The sequence below is a fragment of the Crocodylus siamensis genome, chromosome 4 (genome assembly GCF_052110815.1).
Source record: "Crocodylus siamensis isolate JL-2025a chromosome 4, ASM5211081v1, whole genome shotgun sequence".
NCBI classification, from domain to species: Eukaryota; Metazoa; Chordata; order Crocodylia; family Crocodylidae; genus Crocodylus; species Crocodylus siamensis.
This window is the reverse complement of record NC_143398.1, coordinates 139,792,924-139,813,670: the sequence shown is the minus strand read 5'-3', so window position 1 is coordinate 139,813,670 and position 20,747 is coordinate 139,792,924. Positions and strand designations below refer to the sequence as shown.

The following is a 20,747-nucleotide window of genomic DNA, read 5'->3' as shown; positions in this document are numbered from 1 at the left end:
TTGTGGCTTTTCCATTTCCATGTGATTTGTTCAAAGAATACCATGTATCTGCCTGAAAAATGTCTCTGATTTGAATAAGGTGAAAGATCGGGCAATCCTCATTCCTTCTGCAGGCAATAGAAAACATCCTAAAATTGTATCAGTGATTGAGAAGCTAATGGATGGTAAGCTATAGCTCTGCTAAGGCTAGTAATAGATACCGTGGAGAAAAGTTTCAGCTTGTATAGCATTTTCAAGATGGAAAAATACTGTGAGGTTTCTTTTTTTTCCCCTGCTATAATGCATCTTTAAAATATATTGTTCAAATGTCACTTCAGCTTTTTTTTTTTCAAAGCTTAGCTCGGGTGAAGAGAACAGTTGATAAAGGAGCTCATATTTGACATGTTATATCAGAGAGATGTGATATAAGAGTGTTATGTCTGTTCCTGTTGACTGACTCAGCTGGTTTTTTAGTGTTTGTGTTTGTATGCAACTGAAAATAAACTCTAATGTGCAAAACAATTTGTGCTGCAAACTGAATCCTGTTTATTGCTTCCATTCTCTAATTTCTGGTGAATACCATGTTTATTGTTCAAAAAAGTAATTACTGTGATCATGCTAATTAACTCTCCTCCAAATTACAAAAAGTTCTCATGGCATTGTTTTTAAGATGTCTGAAGCACAGTTACCCTGGCACATTCATCCTTCTTCAAGTACATAGGTAGCAAGAAGAAGTCTCGGGGTAACATTGGACCCCTACGAGGCGGGGCAGCGCAGTTGGTGACAGACGCGCGAGAGAAGGCAGAACTCTTCAACAAGTTCTTTGCCTCCGTGTTCCTGTCTGCTGACAATGGGGAGCTCTCGGGTGACAGCGTAGAGAGGCCCGGGAAGGATGCGAGTCCCCCAACTGTTAGATCAGACCTAATTAAGGATTACCTGGAGGGCTTAGATATGTCCAAATCGGCGGGCCCAGATGACCTTCATCTGCGGGTGCTGAGGGAATTGGCTGGTGTCATTGCGGAGCCATTGTCACAGCTGTTCAAGGACTCCTGGTGCTCGGGCCAAGTCCCTGAGGACTGGAAAAGGGCCAACGTGGTCCCTATTTTCAAGAAGGGGAGGAAGGAAGAGCCTGGCAACTACAGGTCAGTCAGCCTCACTTCGATCCTGGGGAAGGTCTTTGAAAAAATTATCAAGGGCTACATTTGTGAGAGCTCTGCAGGGGAAGTGATGTTGAGGGGTAACCAGGATGGGTTCATGCAAGGCCGATCCTGCCTGACTAACCTAGTCTCTTCTATGACCAGGTAACAAAGAGCTTAGATGGGAAGGAGGAAGTTGATGTCATCTTCTTGGACTTCCAGAAGGCCTTCGACACAGTGTTCCATCCAATTCTGGTGGGCAAGCTGAGGGACTATGGCATTGACGAATGCACAGTTACATGGGTGGCAAACTGGCTCCAGGGGCGCACCCAGAGGGTGGTGGTGGATGGGTCAATGTTGACCTGGAAGGGTGTGGGCAGTGGAGTCCCCCAGGGCTTGGTTCTTGGGCCGGTGCTGTTCAACATCTTCATTAGCGACCTGGACGAGGGTGTGGAGAGCACCCTGTTCAAGTTCGCTGATGACACCAAGTTGTGGGGTAAAGTGAATACCCCGGCCAGCAGGGACAGCATCCAGGCAGACCTGGATAGGTTAGAGGAGTGGGCAGACCTGAACAGCATGCGGTTCAACAAGGACAAGTGCAGAGTGCTGCACCTAGGGAGAGGGAACCAGCAGTATGGTTATAGGTTAGGGGCTGACCCTCTTGGCAGCACAGAGGCAGAGAGGGATCTTGGAGTCAGGATTGACTCGAGGATGAATATGAGTCGCCAATGCGATGAAGCAATAGGCAGAGCCAACCACACCCTGTCCTGCATCAACAGGGGTATCACTAACAGGTCCAGAGAGGTCTTGCTCCCCCTTTATGTGGCGCTGGTCAGGCCGCAGCTGGAGTACTGTGTCCAGTTCTGGGCGCCGCACTTCAAGAAGGATGTGGAGAACCTGGAGAGGGTCCAGAGGAGGCCACCCGTATGGTTGGGGGCCTCCGTGGCCAGCCCTATGAGGAGAGGCTGAGGGACCTGAATCTCTTCAGTCTCTGCAAGAGGAGACTGAGAGGAGATCTTGTGGCTGCCTACTTTATCAGGGGCCACCAGCAGGGACTCGGGGAAAGTCTGTTCACCAGGGCCCCCCTTGGAGTCACCAGGAACAATGGCCACAAGCTGAGGGAGGATAGGTTTAGGTTAGATATTAGGAAGAACTACTTCACTGTAAGGGTGGCCAAAGCCTGGAATAGGCTTCCCAGAGAGGTAGTGCTTTCACCTTCCCTGGAGATCTTCAAGAGGAGACTGGATAGGCACCTGGCTGGGGTCTTATGACTCCTGCCACTCCCAGTACTCCTTCCTGCCCATGGCGGGGGGTTGGACTAGATGATCTGTCTAGGTCCCTTCTGATTCATTGATTCTATGATACTGTAACCGACTGTGGTTTTCAACATTTTTAGATCCAGGCACCCTTTGGAAAATGCCAGCGCTTGGCTTTCACTCCTTTTATTTCTCCAGAGTGAAAAATAGACCAATTATTTTGTTGCAGAGTATTCGGAAAAATCACAATAGGTTCCTGAATGCTTTTGACACGATGGATGCCCATTTGAAATCTCTGAGTTTATGTTGTCAGTGATGTGTAGGTGCTTGCCCACGTAACAATAGTAATATTGTGCATCAACTTCAGAAGGATCATGCAGCATTCCAGTGTGCCATGGTACCCTGTTGAGAATCACTGATATATGGTTACAAGGAATTTTGGCATCTTGTGGAAATAAGCATTGCCGTGCTAATGTTCATCCACCTCACAGACTCCCCTAAAATAAATAGTGCATAGCTGTCAGCAACTATGGTCACATTCCTGTTAATCCTGATGTATGTGTTAGTAGTGCCATGATAGAAAATAATTTACCTAGCAGACTGCTTTAGCTTATTGGATTAATATTTAACAGGACACAGTAAACTTAAGATCTAGTTACATTTTACACTAAAAAAGCTAGTGAATTTTAAACTGAGTTTCATGGTTTCTGGTACAATGCCTCTACTGAACCTTTCTGCTAACTTTGGTTTAACAGTCACATTTTCCTTTTTGGTTATGATCTGGCTCTTTCAGATTCTGCTGGTGAGGGACTTTAGCACAGAGTAATGAAGTGACTATTTTACAGAGAAAATTGTAACTTTATGTACACCAGATTTTATTGAATGCCCTGAGTAAACCCCAAAGGCACATCTATCTCATTTAATTAACTTACAGATTTTTAAGCTAAAAGGGCCCTAGGATCATCTTATCTGCCCCTCCAGCATTACGGGGAGTATAGAATCTCACCCAGAAATATCTTTATCAGGATCATAACTTCTGTTCTGTATGCAGTAGCAGGTCCAGGAGAGTGAAAAGGGGATTGCAGTGGATAGCTCATTGCACGTGTCTCATCTGCTGAGTACTAGAGCTCTCAGCCATGAACAGGCACTGGAGTGGGGTGTGACTGCACCATCTTGCCTCCCCCCACCACTGCCCCCCAAGTTTGCATCTATCTCAGAAAGACTTGTCAGTTTTCCAAGTATTGTGAAGTTGTTTCCATTAGGAGACAGTCTGGATGCACTGGAAAGAATGAACCACTTTCCTTGAACACTGTGGATATAAACTGCAGCACACGGGCTTTTTTTGCCCTATTTTCCATACCTGCCTTCCCAGTGAATCCTGAGCCCAAGAGTTCTGTCCGTTTGGCAGATCTTGTCCTGCTTGGTCAATGTTACATGGTTCTAAAACAACAAAGACCCAAAAATGCCTAAGCAGCAAGTACCAGCTCAGTCTCTGATGAAGGTAGCAGTGAACTGTATATGCATGGGAGTAGAACCCATTCTTTCTACTGGTAAAGTAATGCTACCTCTCTGGGTGAATGCCTTCTGCTGCCACTTACCCACCAACAGACAGCCCCTTTGAACAGCTCATATGCGACACAGCAATACAGTTGCTGGGGTGGACCTACACAGCAGAGGCAGGAGCTGCACAGTTGTGCATGTGGTCTGGCAGTTCCTCTATGGCAGTTGCTATCTGCCAGTACAGGCCTTGTAATGGAGACAGGCCCTCGGTTTCTCTTGCCTTGTGGCCTGATGCACAGCTGCAACCAATGAACCCAGAAAAGTTCTGGCTCCCACTGCTTAGCTTTGCCCTGTAGCTGGATGCCATTGGAGAGAAGCCTTCTGTTGTTTCAGATATAGCTACATCAAAGGGTATTGAATTGTTCCTTTTATTTAGCTTAAAATAAGGTTGTTATTAAACCCATCAGTTTTAATGAGCTCTGATTGTGAAAAGATCAAAGGCCCCACCTGAGGGCAGCTGTTAACACTTTCTGACAACAATAGTCAGTCTTGCATAGACTTAAGGAGGTAAGAAATCTGTATTTCCCTAAGGGAAGTATTCCAGTGGGTAGCTACCTTTGTTTTTAAAAAATTTATACCTTGTTTCTAGTCTGTATCCAAGCTTCAGCATCCCATCACAGTACTCCATTATGTCTCCCCTCTCTCTTAGATTTAGGAGTCATCTGGTCAGAAATTCTTCCCTCACCAGTTAGTCTGTAAGGTACATCTCTACCCTGCTTTCTAGCTTAAACTATTATAAACTACTCTCTACACACCCATACAACAGGACCTAGTCACCATTATTTATCTTTCTCTTAGGCAAACTCAGTAGAGTGGGGTATGCAAGTCTTTTGGCATAGGGTATATTTTCCAGATCTTAACTCTTGCACTTCTTTTCTGAACCCTTACAATTTTTCAAAATCCTTTTTGAAGTGGATGACCAGACTTGTATTGTACTAGGGTGGCATGGGCTTTGGTGGAAGGGTGCTTTCACTGCATTGTGTTGTGCCATGCCATAGCTGGGCTGCAAGGAGTAGCAGCAGCAAATGACCAGGCCCTAGTACTCTATTATCTCTGACCCAAGCTGGGTCATTCCAGCCTTCTGCCAGAAAATATTGCCCACCCCTGCCCTAGAACAAAGTGAATACATTCTCAAATTCAAAATAAGTGCATGTTTTTCAATATACAGTGTAAAGCCTTTATAGGAATATATTGATACACAATCCCTTTTTGTCTTCCTATGAAAGCATGCACAAACAGACAAAAACTTCAGAGGTAATTGATTGTACCTCTTCACAGGCCTGCTGTACCAAAGTGAAAGTAAATTCCAGTTGAGATTTCTAGGCCAAGGTTCCCATGACACATTCTATTTTGGGCACAATTAATATGTTAATTGTGCCAGAAATAGCAACCTGCCACACGCTTATTAAATTTATGGTGCCATAAAATGGCAAAGCAACCACAAAGCTGTGTGGCTGCCTTTTTACCTTCTCAGGTGCCCATGGAAGCAGCACATGGGGAGCGGGAAGCTCCTGGCTCAGCAGATGCCACTTCCACATGCATATGGGGTGCAAATGAGGAGGAGTGAACTTCCTGATCCCCATCTGAACATGCCTCCCTTTCCCAACTGGCTGCTGGCAGTTGTGCAATTGGGGTTTGAGGAATTGTATTCCAGTTTACAGAATCATGTCACCTGTTGTGCAAGTCCGGCACAATAGCTGGGGCAATTGTTGGAGTGGGATGGTGAATTTTGTGTGTGGTCTGTGGAGATGTAGGAAAAGAAAGGCGGTTGCTGAAAGGCTGCTCTGAAAATATGAATTTCACATTTACTGGGAATCAATTCAGGGATTCTTTTCTTGACCATGTTCTTGTACTCATGCAGATTTTGTTTTCCCTCCTTTGCAGTGGATGTGTAATTGCTTTTGCCACTGGCAGGGTTTAATGTGCTCTTGGACAAGCATGTTAGAGAAGCATTTGAAAGTGCCGTTTCTGTGGAGTCATTTGAAGCCAGCTGAGCCAGAGGCTGTATTAGCCCACTGCTAGCTCACATTTCTTACTGGTGATGATGATACAGTGGGAGTGCCTTTTCCTGGCAAAGGAGATGAGTAACAGCATTCCCATCTGAACTACTAAAGAGAGAAAGTTAACTTTAGAAGGGGAAGAAGCTTTGCTTTCCTGCCCGTTAGGTTGCACTTTAGGAAGCCAAGGAGAGGGGAAGGGTCAAGGGGTGTATGGTAGGTGAAAATACTGTTGCATTTTTTCTCTAACATTTAGAGAACAAATGCTCATGGCTTTGATCACTCTTCCCTGCCTGTACCCCAGCAAACTGGTATCTCCTTGCATTCTCCGAGGGAGAGAGGTTTGCTGCGCTGCTTCATTTAAAATCCTGTTCACATAGGTACTTTAATCTGCTTTAAAAGTGAATTATGAGGGAACAAAATTGTTCATGTATTTTATACAATAAAAACGATCTAAAATTTGGGTTCTTTTGCTTGTTCTTTTTGCTCCCAACAACAATCCCCACCTACTTGCACATATACTTCTTGGCTTGACTTTTACATAACTCCTGACTTTCCTCTTACTGCTGAAGGACTTGGAAGGTACATAGAGGACTGGACTGGAGAATCACAGTAGACTAAATCTTCTACTGTTCCCAGCCTTCAAGTGATGAGAAGTGTTGAAAGTAAGGTGTTGTCAGTAGTGGTCCTGCTGCTGTAAGAGTGTCTGCTTTAAATTTTTCAGTTAGCATACTTTTATTCCCCTTTGGTGGGACATAATTAAAATATCTTGAATTTTAATTATCATTAATCATAATATGGATTTTGATTTAATTGAATGATACCTGCATTTCAGAGATCTTTCAAATACTGCCTGCCATCCAGCTGACAAGAAATAGTCACCTAACATTTCCAGCATTAAAAAAGGCTAGGAAAAAATATTTAGAAAAACCTTAGAGCCTTTTTTTTCATCACAGCTGTGAAAGTGTCTACAATGTTAGCTTGTATCCAGAGTGTGCAAATTTTAAATATTAATTAGGCAACATTGGAGCAATACAGAGTGGGGAAACTGGGAAATTGATCATTATCTGATGATCTAATACTGCTACATGTTCAGTGGATAGTTTTATATATAACTCTGGTCAACGGTTCAAAAATGCCGTTTATTACTTTATAGTCAGTATGCAAATAAAGGATTTGAGTGTTGTTGCTGTATTCACCTGTTTCCTCTGAGCATTTTACTCAGGGCTCTTCAACTTGGTTTTCTGATGGAGCGAGGGGTAACCTTTTTCATCACCAGCTTTTTTATTATGCAAGGAGTTCATGCCTTCATCACACATTTGAGTACCATGTAGAAGCTATTACATACACTGCACTTAGCAAATGTTACACAATTTTTGCTTTTTTAATGGTCTTCCACATCACATTTCAGAGGAGAAATCAACTTTTCCTTGCCCTTGACTTTGTGCTCAAGCTACTTCTCGCCTTTGACTCTGCAGCCAGTCTGGTCAGAGTTTGGTGTCTATATGAGGCATCTCAGTTCAGTCTCCTAGACTTAAGTGAAAATATTTCTCATTTAATTTGCAAAGAGGGGGAAAATCTTCTGGCTTGTTACTTCACTATGGAAGCTCAGTTAACATGTGGCATGACATCATTGCCCAGTCTTGCATGCCTTCGGCCAGACAGAGATTTTCCTGTTTAAAAAGCAACTTTGGTTAGCTCAAATTATCTCTTTACCCACACAAATGTACATAAATATGAGTGTGTTAACTCTGTAAGCATTCTCTTTTTTTGATGTAAAAACTTCATATCATCTGGCTACAACTTTTTCAAAATTTTAATTGTACAGCCTCCTCTAATGCTTTCATATTCAGAAATGATGCTTATTTTCACTTAACATTTTCCCTTTCTAGGGTTAACCAGTCTTACACATCATTTATATAATATATGAGATACTTATTTAGGTAATACATGATTACCATGCAAAGGGTAATAGGCTTTTTATGTATGCCATAACTTAGGACCTAGAAACAGGTTGGTTAAAAAGCATCCTATAAATTGTTTAATTATAAAATCATCAGTTTATATGCATCACTTGAAATTCATAGCATGTAACTGCCCTCCAGTCCTCCAAGAGGAGACAGCAAGTATAGAGTTTTGAGAAGCTAGGGAGGTCAGAACGCTGAAATGGTTTGTAGTTTGGTTGGATCAAGGTATTTGTCAGTAACACAGGACCATTGTTGTAAAGACATGTTAAATCAGTTTGCTGTTTCAGAGCCTCAAACAGTCCATTTTGCTCTTCTCCATTCAAAGTTTTCTTACTTACAAAATATTTCCAGCCCAGGACCATGGTTAAATCGTGGGTCAGTCCTATCTATGCTGTGCTGTTGAAGTGCATCTGGGGTCTTCTGAGTTTTCCACGGCTCGCGGGTTAGCAGTGAGATTATAATTTGAGTTGGGAACTTTGTCATGCTCTACAAAGCTGCGTGTACAATTACAGTATTGTGCAAATAAATTGAACAAGCAATAATTTTTGTCTTTGTTTTTCACAGTGTCTTTGAAGATGAAAGTGTGAAACTGCGGCAGACGAAACTAGCAAATCAGGTACATGAATAAGAAATGCAGAGCTTGCAAGAGTGGGCGCAGAAGAATGAGCACATGCTATTGTAAACTTCCTTTTCCAGCCCTATTTTATGTTATGAGCCTAGTTTTACCACCTCTTTATTCTGCCACAGGAGGAAATGCAAGTTTTTGCACTTTTTCAGTCTTCTCCTTGTATTTCCTCCTTAATAGGCCCAATTTCCTCTTGCGCTGTGGTTTTTGCAGGTTTCATACCAGAATTAAGTGGGTATAAAATATCAGCATTTCACTGATATAATTGACTACACAAGGTGCAGAGCAAAAGTCTGGGGACTTGTGAACCTTTTCATCTCTTACAGTGTGTGCAGCCATGTGTGAAGTAAGACGAGGGACATGAGGATGTGAGAGAAAATGTGATAAATGGGATCTGAATAAGGGATAATGACAAATTAGAACTAATGTTGTAATTTTTCTGGTAAGGATTTCCTGGGGTTTGTTGTTGATTTGAAAGTCAGCCTGGCTTTGGTTTTGGGGCTTGATTTCTTTGATATGTTTGTGCCTCATGCAGGAGCTGCTTTATTCATTTAATTGGGACTCAGTCCTTGCAAAACAGAGTGATTCAAAATGGAGGGGGTAATTCATCCCCCAGGAAGGAATTATCTGGTTTAAACATCAAAGCAGGAAGAAATATGTTCTCTAAATCAAAGGAAGAGCTGCTTAATCTCACTGTCAAGACAGATCTCCAGCCTATTGTTACTTTCTGTCTCTAAATACAAACTATTTTGGATTTAGCATTTAGCAGAAGTTACAGGAATAGTATCTCTTTTCAAATAGCAGAGATACTGCTTACTGATCCTGCCTAAAGCATGGGGTTGGATTAGATAACCTGTGGAGGTCCCTTCCAGCCCTACTTCTCTGTGACTCTGAATTCCCAGATCAGCATATCCTTTAGGTCAGTGAGGGCAGGGGTGCCACAAATTAGCTTTGCACCCTCACCAAGTTCCACTCTAGTCCCTTTCCTCTGTGTGATCTTCTGCTCTGCTTTCTGTTTCCTACCCTATCTTCTGCTGTGCTACCTTCCTGCTCCCTGTTCTGTCATGTATTACACAGAGACTGCCTATACCACCCTTCTTTCTGTCGATGAGAGAAACCACATGAGCAAAAGCAACTTAGCTAGATCTTTTTTCTTAAATTAATCAGCCATAAAATAGCATGTGGTCCTTTGACACTAGATTCCAGACTTAAGATTATAGAAGAATGGGGAAGTTATAACTCTGGGGTTCTACTCCAGGATTTTGGAGACTCAGAATTGCATGGCTGTACCCAGAAGATGGTTAGCAGAACTGCACGGCTGTACCCAGAAGATGGTTAGCAAAACTCCTAAGGGAAAGAAACTTAACACTGTCTTTTTAAAGTTAAAAAATAGAGCTCTAGATGCTTAGCAGTGCTGAAAGTTGAATCTTTTCATCAGAATTATATATTTTATGGTTGGAAGGGATCTCAGGAGTCAATTTAGTCCCAATGCCCCTGCTCAAGGCAGGTTGATTCCTGTCTAAAACGTTCCAGACAAGTGTTAATCTAACTTGCACCTAAAAAACTTCCAGTAACAGAGATTTCACAGCTTTTCTAAGTAATCTGTTCCAGTGCTTAACCACCCACATATTTAGACATTTCTTTCTAATATCTAACTTAAATCTTTTTTGTTGCAATTTAAGCCCATTAGTCCTCATCTTGCTTCCAGTGGACACAGAGAACAATTGATTACCATTGTCTTGATAAGAACTCTTCATGTATTTGATGATGCTTATCAAATCTCCCTTAGTCTTCTCTTTTCTGGGCTAATTAGTTCCAATTCTTCCAATCTTTCCTTATCTCATGTTTTCTAGAACAGTTTTTGTTGCTCTCTTGTGACCTTTTTTCCAGTTTTCACTCATCTTTGTTGAGGCACTGTGCCTGAAACTGGACACAGTCCTTCTGGGGAGGCCTTTCCCAATCCTGATTAGATTGGAAGAATCACTTCCCATAACATGCATATACCATTAATTTTAATATGCTAACTGGTCATGTCCTTGCTTTATATTTATGGATTTGAATGGTCTCTTTATAAATGTAGCATTTTTTGTACTCGCTGTTACTGAATTTAATCTTTTTTGTTCCAGCCCATTTTTTCCCGCTTATCAAGGTAATTTTAAATCATAACCCTGTCCTCTGAAATGTCTGTTTGGTATCTTCCCCGAGCACATTAAGCGCATGCTCAATTCCGTGCTCTACGTCCTCAATAAAGGTATTGGACAGTACTGGACCTGGGACAGATACTTGGGAAGCTCCAGTTAATGCGTCTTTCCAGTTAGACACTGAGCAGTTGATAACTACTCTTTCTGAGCCTGGTTATCCACCAGTAGTGTGACTTCAGAGTAGTGTCATCTAGTTTATATTTCCTTAGCTTGCTTACAAGACTGTCATAACTGTTAAAAGCCTTTCTGAAGTTGAGGTATTTTGCATCTTTTGCTCTCTTCCTGTCCATAATTCCTATCACCTTGTTATAGAAGGAATCCAGGCTGGTTAAGTTGTGTGACTTGTTCTTGCTGAATCCATGTTGGCTTTTCTTTGTTGTCCTCCTGGTGCTTATAAAATTATAATTTTATATGCTCAATTTCCTTCTGGGTACTGAAGTTAGACTGACTTGTTCGTAATTCTCAAGGTCCATCTTTTTCCCATTTTTAAAGACAAGCACTATATTTACCCTTTTCAGTCTTTTGGGGCTTCACTTGATCTCATGAGTTCTTTGCCAGTGTCAGCAGCTAAAATGAATCTCATTAGGCCCTTATGACCTGAAAACACGTAACTTATCTAACTTGTTCGTTCCTTACTCTGTACTGAATGTCTACCCCTTGTCCTTGAAGGGAACTCTGTACATTATCAGATAGTTGACATTTTGTAATGAATTAAAAGAGACATTGAACATTTCAGCCTTCACCACATCATGCACTACTAGCTTCCCCTCCACATGCAACAAGGGACATACAGTTGTCTTGGTTTTCTCCATACTTCTAATGAATTTATAAAAAGCTTTTTTGTTGCCTTTCGTATCCCTTGTTAGGTGTAACACAATTTGTGCCTTGGCCTTTCTGATACTGTTATACATATCGATGCTATACTTGTATAATAATCCTTAATAACATAGCCAAGGGTCTGTTTTAAGTTTAAAGTAATTAAAAAGCACATGACTTACTGAAGAAGATTCGTTGTTATATTTTCTATCCTTCTTTCAGTTTGGGATCACAGGAAAGTAGGGTTGGAAGTGGAAGGGACCTTAGTAGTCCTCCTTTCCTTTTGGCATGTGTTTATATCTTTAATGCAGGGGTTGGCAACATTTTTGGGCAAAGTGCCAAAAACACCCACAACCTTGACTTGTAAGATGTTGGCATGTCAGTGGCAGACAGCAGAGGAGCTACAAGGGGTCCAGTCCTTGTTGTGGTAGCACAGCCCTGGCCCTTGCCCCAAGGTGCGCGTGCTAAGCAAAATGCCTTCACGTGCCACACTTTGGCACCTGTGCCAAGGGCCACTTACCCCTGCTTTCATGTTTTTTATTCAAAGAGCAACTAATTCTTCAGCTGTTGGGTTCTGCCTGCCAGTTCTCTGAGTTTGTTAAAGTCTGCTTTTCTGAAGCCCCAGTATTCTTTTTCTGCTTTTCTTATTTTCTTGATTTCCTCAGGATCATGAATGCTGTTGCCCACATTGCTTTCCACCTTCAAATTCTCCTCTAATTCCTCCAAATCAGTAAGAAGTAAATTAAAGAGCCCTTCCCATCCCTCCCCACCCCCACTCCTCCCTCCCCCAATTTGGTTTCTTAACCAGCTGTACCAGTAGAAATAATTAAGGTAAACATGCTGAACATGATACCAGACCTTGCTGAATTGTTTGCAGTGCAGTGTTGCCCTTCCATCGGATATTACCAGTAATTAACGTCTCTCGTAAACACTGGGTTGCATGACTTAGATGCTGCAGTTAGTGGTTTTAAAAAAGCCTTGTCCCCCTCTTCCTCCTGCTTTGGTGGTCTATAGCAAGCATGCATCATTGCCTTCCCTTTGCAGTTTAATTTTAACCCAGATTGAAACATTTAGATTCAATTCTCAATTTGTGAAAGTGTTGGCATAATCTTATTTTCATAAATAGAAAAATCAATTCTGCAGGAGCTGAGGGATTAGCAGCAAGCTGCAAAGGGGCGCTATGACAACCCACATGCCAGGAATTGTGCACAAGGCACAGAACTGGCTTTTCATCCATAATATCCATAATAACTGGATCAAAAACTACAGATTTGTTAATTTACCATTTAAGTCCTGAACTTTTAACTATCTGAGGATCAGGAAACTTTCCCCAACTCAGAGACCTTTTATGTATTTCTGCAATGGCTGAAATGCCTGCAGATGCTATAAATTGTAATATTAATACATGGTACAGTATTGAAGACTCAGACTCATTATGAGGTTTTGTATCTTCCTCAAAGCCATTTATTATTGATGCCGCTTTTATAGACAGGACACCAGATTAGATGGCCCATTACTCTGCTGTGGTATTATTGCTCTTTGGCCCCTTGATGCAAATTTGCTGAAATGATTGTTGTTTCATCCCTGTGTTTAGAATATTTTTAATATTCAGGTATTCTATATTTGATGTTATGCCCTCCACTGTGATAACAACAAAATATCATTCTTTATCATATTAACATTCTATTTTTATAAAGATCTGAATGCACTGTGATGCTCCATGCCATTTCATTATCTAGAAGAGAAATGAAACACAAGCTCCTTTTCCCTTTCCTTGAAATAAAACTCTCTCCAGTATAATTAGGAACAGTGGAAAAGGCTGGATAGTAGCTAACTGTGAACAAAGTCCAAGTCCTTATTTGGATATCACAGCAGTAGACTAGCACTTCCACAAGACTATTTCACAATGTTGACTATAGAGCTACTATGCCACCCACTGTAAACAAAATGAACTGCACCCTAATGGTGTCGGGGGCGTCAGACAAGCATAGCGATACAGAGGAAGCTTTCTAAAATAAATGACATCACTATTCTATTTTCCCCCTCTGGTTATCTGGAAGTCCCCGATGAATGATGTTCAGTCACATCTCCCAGTAGTAACATACTTGTGGCAATGCCATCCCTCTCATTCAAATACTGCATTAAGAAATAAACTTCTAGGACAGAAAACAGTAAGATGCTTTAAAAACTGAGGTAATAAAAGAATCAGTCAGGCAGCTATATAAGTGTTAGCTTATTTATCTCGAAGCGTGGCCCCAAATTCAAACTCCAGTGTTAGTTATAGCTGCATTTTTATGTCATTATAATAGGTCTCTTCCTTCCCTCTTGTCACAGGAAAAGCCTGTGACAGATCCTCTCCCATCCCCACTCTGAGGTTAACGTGTTGCCTCTTGTTCTCCTTTTCCTTGTATTTCTTTCCTTTCTGTTTAAGGAAAATTATTTTTAATTTTTACTCATCTTTTGCTCTAAAAATGTACTTGTGTGTTTTGTGAGCTAAAGTACAGTATGTATCACATAGGATTAGAAAGTCAACCGAGGAATTGCTGATTTAAAGGTCTGGCTACCAGTCCTAAAGGGCAAAATTTGGCCTTCAAATAAGTGTTCTCAAATCCTCCCTCATTCTTCTATGTATGTTTTATTCTTCCAACATACATTCAAATGTACATATGCATATATTTTAATATGCAGGCTAGACCTAGTAAATAATCTTAGAGTAACAATCTGTCTTGGAGGGCACAGGTCTCAAAATAACCCTTCCATAACAAACCAACCTGGAGAGTATTCCTTTCTCAAATAGCATTATAATAACAAAATATGAAGCCCAGCTTTCAGGAATGCCACCTACAATAGCAAATTGCAGCACAGCGTGCAGTCACAGGCTGCTTAAAGATAACAGATGTATGTGTGTAAGCCAACCTTCCAATGTGAAAATACAAGAGAAATTGTGCCTCTTCCAGTCCTAGGGAAATTTACCATAGGAGAGAGAGGAAACAGCACTGGACCAAGAACTGAATTTTGCTACATTTCTTCAAGGAGAGGTGCAGACAGAGAGAGATCTACCACCAGAGAACTAACAGAGTCTGTAGTTGGGGTAGGTGGGAGGGGAATCAATGATGCAAGGAAGCCAGATGCTAACATCTAGGAGATTGGGAGGGCTGGTGCTCTTAATTGTGTGCATGACTGAGCGCAAGGAAAAGTGGGCTTATTCTCAGCAGCAACAATCTGCAGGTTGCTGCTAAGGTCACTAATAAGCTTTGGTCCAAATGTGCACACTGACACATTTGGTTTATTTTAATGCACTTTGTCGCATGATTGTTCATTTTCCTTTACATAAGCTCTTCACCATGAATTGAGGCTCTCTTTACAGGAACATACGTATTCCCATCAGTGTATCCTTTATTCTTCACATTTAGAAGTTGTTTCCATTTTCCTTTTGCTAGGAAATCACAGATGACAAATTTATATGTGGCACAGCTTGCAGATTGGGTTTTATAGTAAATTTGCTTCTGGCTAAACTTTTTGTTCATCCTTAAATTGCAAAACATAAGTTTGTGTGTTATGTCAAGTTTCCTTGTCATTAAATTAATCCATTGTGAATGACTAAAGCAGCCTTTGCTCACCCTCTAGTTCCTGCCCCTTTCCTGGTGTCTTGTCTATGGGTACCAGTCTCTGGGGCTGTCAGTTATGTCAGTTAAGCTCTGGGAATGCCAGCTCCTGTCAAAAATCTGTTTCCTTTAAAAGTCCTGACTTGTTTTGCTGAATCATGACAGTAACTGTGAAGGCAGCAGTAAAGTCTGTTGAAAATATAAACCATCGTCAAGGATTTGAAAAACGGTATGGGCATTTGTACACATTTGTCTGCTCCGACGCACCAGAGTGACTTGATTACTAGAGTCTGCTCCATACGTGAGCTGACGCGCCCACCTCTGCATCGCATGCATTTGTATAAATGGCAAAATGTGCGTTAGTGCTGAGAAAATGGTGGCAGTGCTTTTGAACTAAAACGCTGGCAATGTGTTTTAGTTCAAAAGTGTGCTGCCGCCAGTTTCTCAGCGCTGACACGCATTTCGCCTTCTATACAAATGTATGTGCCACAGCACCAAGCGCTTTTAAAAGCACGCAGTGCTGAGGTGCAAGCATATGTACAAATGCCATATGTGCTAATGTATTTGACAACTGTATGGTGCTGCAGTACATAGGCACAAGGGGGCAGAGTCAGAGGTGGACTTTCACCCTCCACATGCCATTGCCTGATGGTTTTGAAGGTTAAACTATGCAAATGTAATGTTGCACAAACATACCTTTTTCCTTTTATATGGAATTAGCTTATTTGTACTATTAAGAACTGCAGATGTTCAAGTAGAAAAGATTTGATCAGAATCTGATCTTCAGTAGAAAGACAAAGGACACTGCTGAGTTGTCATGTCTAACAGCTATCTATTTAAATACCACATTTACCTGAATTCAGAATAACTTTGAATTTAAGACAACCCACCAGTAATTAAATTCTATACATAGAAAATGACACATTTGTTACAATTTGCCATGTACAGAATATAATTATTGGAAGGTCGTCTTAAATTCACACCACCACCACCACTACCACTGCAGCAGGGAAAGCAGAACCCTGCCCCTTGCCCCCCTGCCTGTCCCCTCCACCACATGTGCCTCCTCCCTCCACAACCACTGCTTACCCTTCATAGCACTCCTGGCCCCAGCCCCAGCTCCACTTCAGCCAAGGGCATGAAGTGTATGATGGCTCTGGCGCTGGTCTGCCCAGGCACCAATAACAGTGGTAGCAGTTCTCACCTCACCTCCAGCCCTGACCTTGGCCCAGAACAAGCAGCAGCCGTGGCTGCAGCTGTGGCCTTAACCTTGGGCCCGGGTCAGGACTGGAGCCAGAGTCAGAGTGTCAGCAGCTTCCCTGCCACTGCATGGTCTCCTTGTGCTTCCTTCTCATACCATGTAGTTTTCCCCATTTGTCCCCTGCTACATACCCCCTTCCCAGCACAATCCCCAGGCCATGCACCACGTGGTTTCCCCTGCACTCCCCAGTGCTCCCCCCTCCACGATGTACTCTCCTCTGTGCTCCCCTTGCCACATGAGCCGAGCCACCCCAGCCTCAGCCTCAGCAGTAACCCTGGGGCCAGGGCCAGGGCCAGGGCTGTGCAGCCACCTGCACCAGGCCAGTACTCAAATTCAAGATGAAGGGGTTTTTACCACCCACCCTCCCCTCCCGCCTGCTGAATGGGAGAAACAAACCTCATCTTGGCTTCAAGTAAATACAATAGGTGAGGTGCAGATTGTAATTAATTAAATCAAAAGATATGCCCTGTATCACAAAAGTTTTTGAAGTGCTAGTTCATGTTCTCATTTTTCTGTGGGTATGTATATAGTTCAAGCATTCGAGCTTGAAGGTGTTCTTTCATTTTAGCACTAGTTGTTCAACATGCATGTTCCACGCCTCTCCTCCTGCTCCATACTAGGATCCTAAAGGGTGGAGCATGCTTCTTCCATTCCTCTAAACTGTCTTGACTTGAGACAGAGCTTGTGCTATCTAATCCAGGTTGCATGCTTGGCCCATGGCTGTCTTCACGAAAGCAAATTCTCTCTTTTTCTCTCTCTTTTCTTCTGCCCCCTCACCCTCTGCCTTGTTTATGGACCTTTTCAGTTTGGAGGAGGTTTTTTCTAGTGTTTTTAATTCTCTTTTTCAGTCACTTTTCCAATTTGATGCTGACTTCTACCCCAGCACCGAAGGCTTTGCCATGGTTGCTAGCTGTTCCACAGAGAAACAGTGCTCCTCAGATGTCTGCACGTGCTGAAATCTTGTGCAGGGCTATTTCATTTCACTGTACAGAATGATCTGGCTGTCTGGTTGGAAATGAAGTTCTACACCTTTCCTTGGTCACCTCAGCTTTGGGTCTGAGTAGGAAGTATTCCCGAATGTCATTGCTGATTGAGGTCTCATCCTCATTCTTTTCACTCCAAGGATGAGTGCAGTTACAGATATACTTACTCTTTTGCTCCCTACTGCTGCCAGGAAAACACATCATACTTTGTTGTTTCTGTTCCAGTTGTTGTATGAATCTTTCCCAATAGAGCCCTTCTGGCCAAAGGCCCTATACAGGGGCTTTCTCTTTAGAGAGAAGCTGCAGCAGGTATGTCGCCAGGTGGGGAAAGACAGTGGATGCTGTGCTAGCTGCAGCCTCCCTCTGAATATGTACCAATTACGATCAAGTCATGGCAGGCAGGGAGCAGGAGGTGTAGAGTAGCCTGGGGAATATGGACAGGAAGAGGTGAGGACCAGACCTGTCAGTGGTACATTGGATGGGAACTTTAACAGGTTTCCTTGCTGAGCCTGTACCAAGGAGGAAGTTCTGAAGGATCCAAAAATATAAAATGAGCTTGACAAGGTGCTCCAGTTCTCAGCCCAACAGCAGGAAGCTTCATCTGAAACCAGTCCTTTCCTTGGTGCCCTAGGGCTGTATACTATCATGGCTCCCGTAGCCATACCCATACCTCACTAATGGCTCTCCATCTGCCGCTTTGTAGGCACTCTTTCCCGCATGCGCTCTCTTTGTACACAAGATCAGCACTGGGCCTCTCAGGCCCCAAGCCTTGTTTAGGCTTCACCCTTTTTTGGCTTTGGCCTCTTTTTCTCCAGCTGGCCCCTTGGCTTAGATCCACTGTTTCAAGCCCTGGCTCTCTGGGTCTCAACCTTGCAGCAGAGGTGCCTGCCAGGTTTCCTGCTCATGGCCTCCTCCACCTCTACAGACACTCCCAGTCCTCCAGTATAAAACTAAAACAAAACTGCAAGCAACTTTTTAAACCTTACACTCTCAAAGTCCCCCACTCTGGGTCATCATATCACTGCCAAGCATCTCTCCATTCTCTGGCTCTCTCAGCCCTGGGAGTACTTGCCATGGCTTGGAGCTCTCACTGCCCACCAGCATGAGCTGGCAGGAGCCTCCTTTCGCTGCAGAGTTCAGGGCTGCACTGCCTCTCTGTCTCAGGAGGCCAGGCTTATATTCCCTGGGCTTCTCCCCATCTAGACAGATATCTTCCTGATTGGCTGCAGGTGCATCCCTTCAGCCTTTAGAGCAGCTTAGTACTATTTCTCTGCCTAAACTGTAGTAGTTCCCTTGCTGCCTAACCACAGAACTGCCCTATTGTCCTATTGCTAGCCCTGCAGTAAGCATTTGCCGCCTGTATGTCCCTGGCTGCCTGCACCCCTGCAGCTAGCCCAGCATTCACAGTCTTCCTGTCTCAGGGGTATACCTGCTGCAGCTTCTCTCTTAATGTAACAGGAGCCCCTGGCTCCCTGTTACAGGGCCCATGCTCAACAGAAAAATCCAAAAACAGGTCCTATCGCATAGGATTACATTTGTCTGTCTCAGCATCGCAGGTCCTCCCTGCTCAGCTCTCAGGTCTCCTGACCCACAAATACAAGGATTTTCCAGACCTAATATCCAAAATGGAGAGGGTCTGTTTTGCATCTCTTGACCTACACACCACATATTTTCTGTATCCAGGTGTGATAGTGATGTGAAAATAAGTCTGATTTATTATCAGCCAGGACCCCTACAAGTACATGGTCCTTCTGTTTTAGACTCTTGATAGCCCTGATAATTTTCAGTAGCCTAACTCTAGAAGGGACAGCTTCACTGTTTACCCCCCTTTAGATGATTTGGCTAGAGAATGGCAACACGTGGTGGGTAATCCACAAATAATCCTGAGCTGTTTCTATTCCAGAGCCCTCATGGTGAACACCCAGAACATTGAGCCTGCTCTCAGTTCAGAGATTGGAATTTTTATAGGGTCACTTTGGACTGGGTTGGCCAGATCTTGCATTCATAGTGACTGATTCAAATGAATGTTAGCCCTCACTGCAGATTGGGGAAAGCCCACTGACAAAATATCCATTCTAGGACACAAGCTGTCTTCTGGATGTAGCAATAACCATCCCCCCCTCTGTTCAGGTCTTCCCTTACTTGGTAGAAGAACCAGCCAATACCTGCAAGTGGGTCCTGTTTTTTTTTCTCTTTATCCATCAACCTTTTTGGTAGTAATAGTTGTTCATATCAGTAAATAAGGGGGCATGAAATCTTCCCTTTTTCTGAAGAGGCAGTCCACTTCTGGAAAAGGTTCATCTGTTACTGTATGCATCTGTCAGCAGTTGATCTACTGTGCCTTTTAGGATACCTAATAGGCACAGCTCTCCTGCCTGTATCTTATTCTGCTGGCCCCAAACTAACCTATACCATCCTGATTCCCAGATCTTCTGTACATGTTGGTGAGAAGCCTCAGAGCTCTGCCATTTTTCCGGGACTTGGTCTTCCAGAACTCTGGGGGATCATCTATCTAGATCTGCATTCCCTACATTTCACAGGATGGCTCTTGACAACATAGTGCACCTGCTCATTTCCTGTCAGAAACATCCTCATCTATAACAGGAAAGACTCCTATCAGATGAATACTTGGCTAAATGGGCTGGATTTCCAACTTAGCACCATGCAAGAACTTTCTTCTTCGTGCCCGGAGCTCCGTGGCGGGCCCGATCCCGGATCGAGGCCAGGCGGGAGTTCCAGAATTTCGGGCATGATTCCGGCTTCGCCCCGGTGACCTGTGCGGAGGTCTGGTGGTCTGTGTTGCTGGCTCAAGGGCTGCGGAGTTAGAACCGGGTTGACCTTGTGTCCGACCCGGGACTTAGAAAAATTTCAAGCCGGCGCGGGCCCGGAAGTCTGTATGAGGTCGATTTTGAATGCGGCGTCCGACCCTTCGGTCCAGGAGGCCGGACGCTTTTGGTGGTTCGTCCCAGTGATGGGACCAGGTGCCACCTTCACAAAACTTCCAGGAAACGTCCGCAGAGATTTTCAGGGTCACGTTTTTCAGGACCCTAGATGCCCATCTTCGGTTCCAGGAGGGCGGCGAGCACGAGCTCCAGGGCAGAACCGTGCTGCTCCGGGAGGTGGTGTCTGAGTTTGGTGCTGTGGTGCCCTGTCAACCGGGGGCCCGATCCTGGCGGGGCCTGGCCGGGCAGGAGTTCCAGGAGGCTGGCCACGATTCCGGCTTCGCCCCGGTGACCTGCTCGGAAGTCGGGTGGGTTGGGGGCGGCTCAGAGAGCTCCGGCAGGCATGCAGGGTCCCGGGGTGTGAGCCCAGCGACCCCGGCGAGGGGCGGCTGGCCCAGTCCAGGGCGGCAGGGGCCCGG

At 43.7% G+C, this 20,747-nt stretch overlaps 1 protein-coding gene across 2 annotated transcripts in view; it reads left to right on the top strand.

The window, feature by feature from the left end:
• The window catches only part of TULP3 (TUB like protein 3), a 49,835-nt gene that overhangs the window by 7,520 nt on the left and 21,568 nt on the right, over positions 1 to 20,747 (top strand). Inside the window, exons 1-2 of one of the 2 annotated variants that reach the window (XM_090043927.1) lie at positions 1,307 to 1,370; positions 8,460 to 8,511. In XM_090043927.1, the coding sequence (XP_089900053.1) occupies positions 1,315 to 1,370; positions 8,460 to 8,511 (108 nt within the window). In that variant the 5' untranslated portion in view covers positions 1,307 to 1,314. Of the gene's footprint in view, positions 1 to 1,306; positions 1,371 to 8,459; positions 8,512 to 20,747 lie in introns of those variants that run through there. The other variant, XM_090043928.1, reaches the window with a different exon arrangement.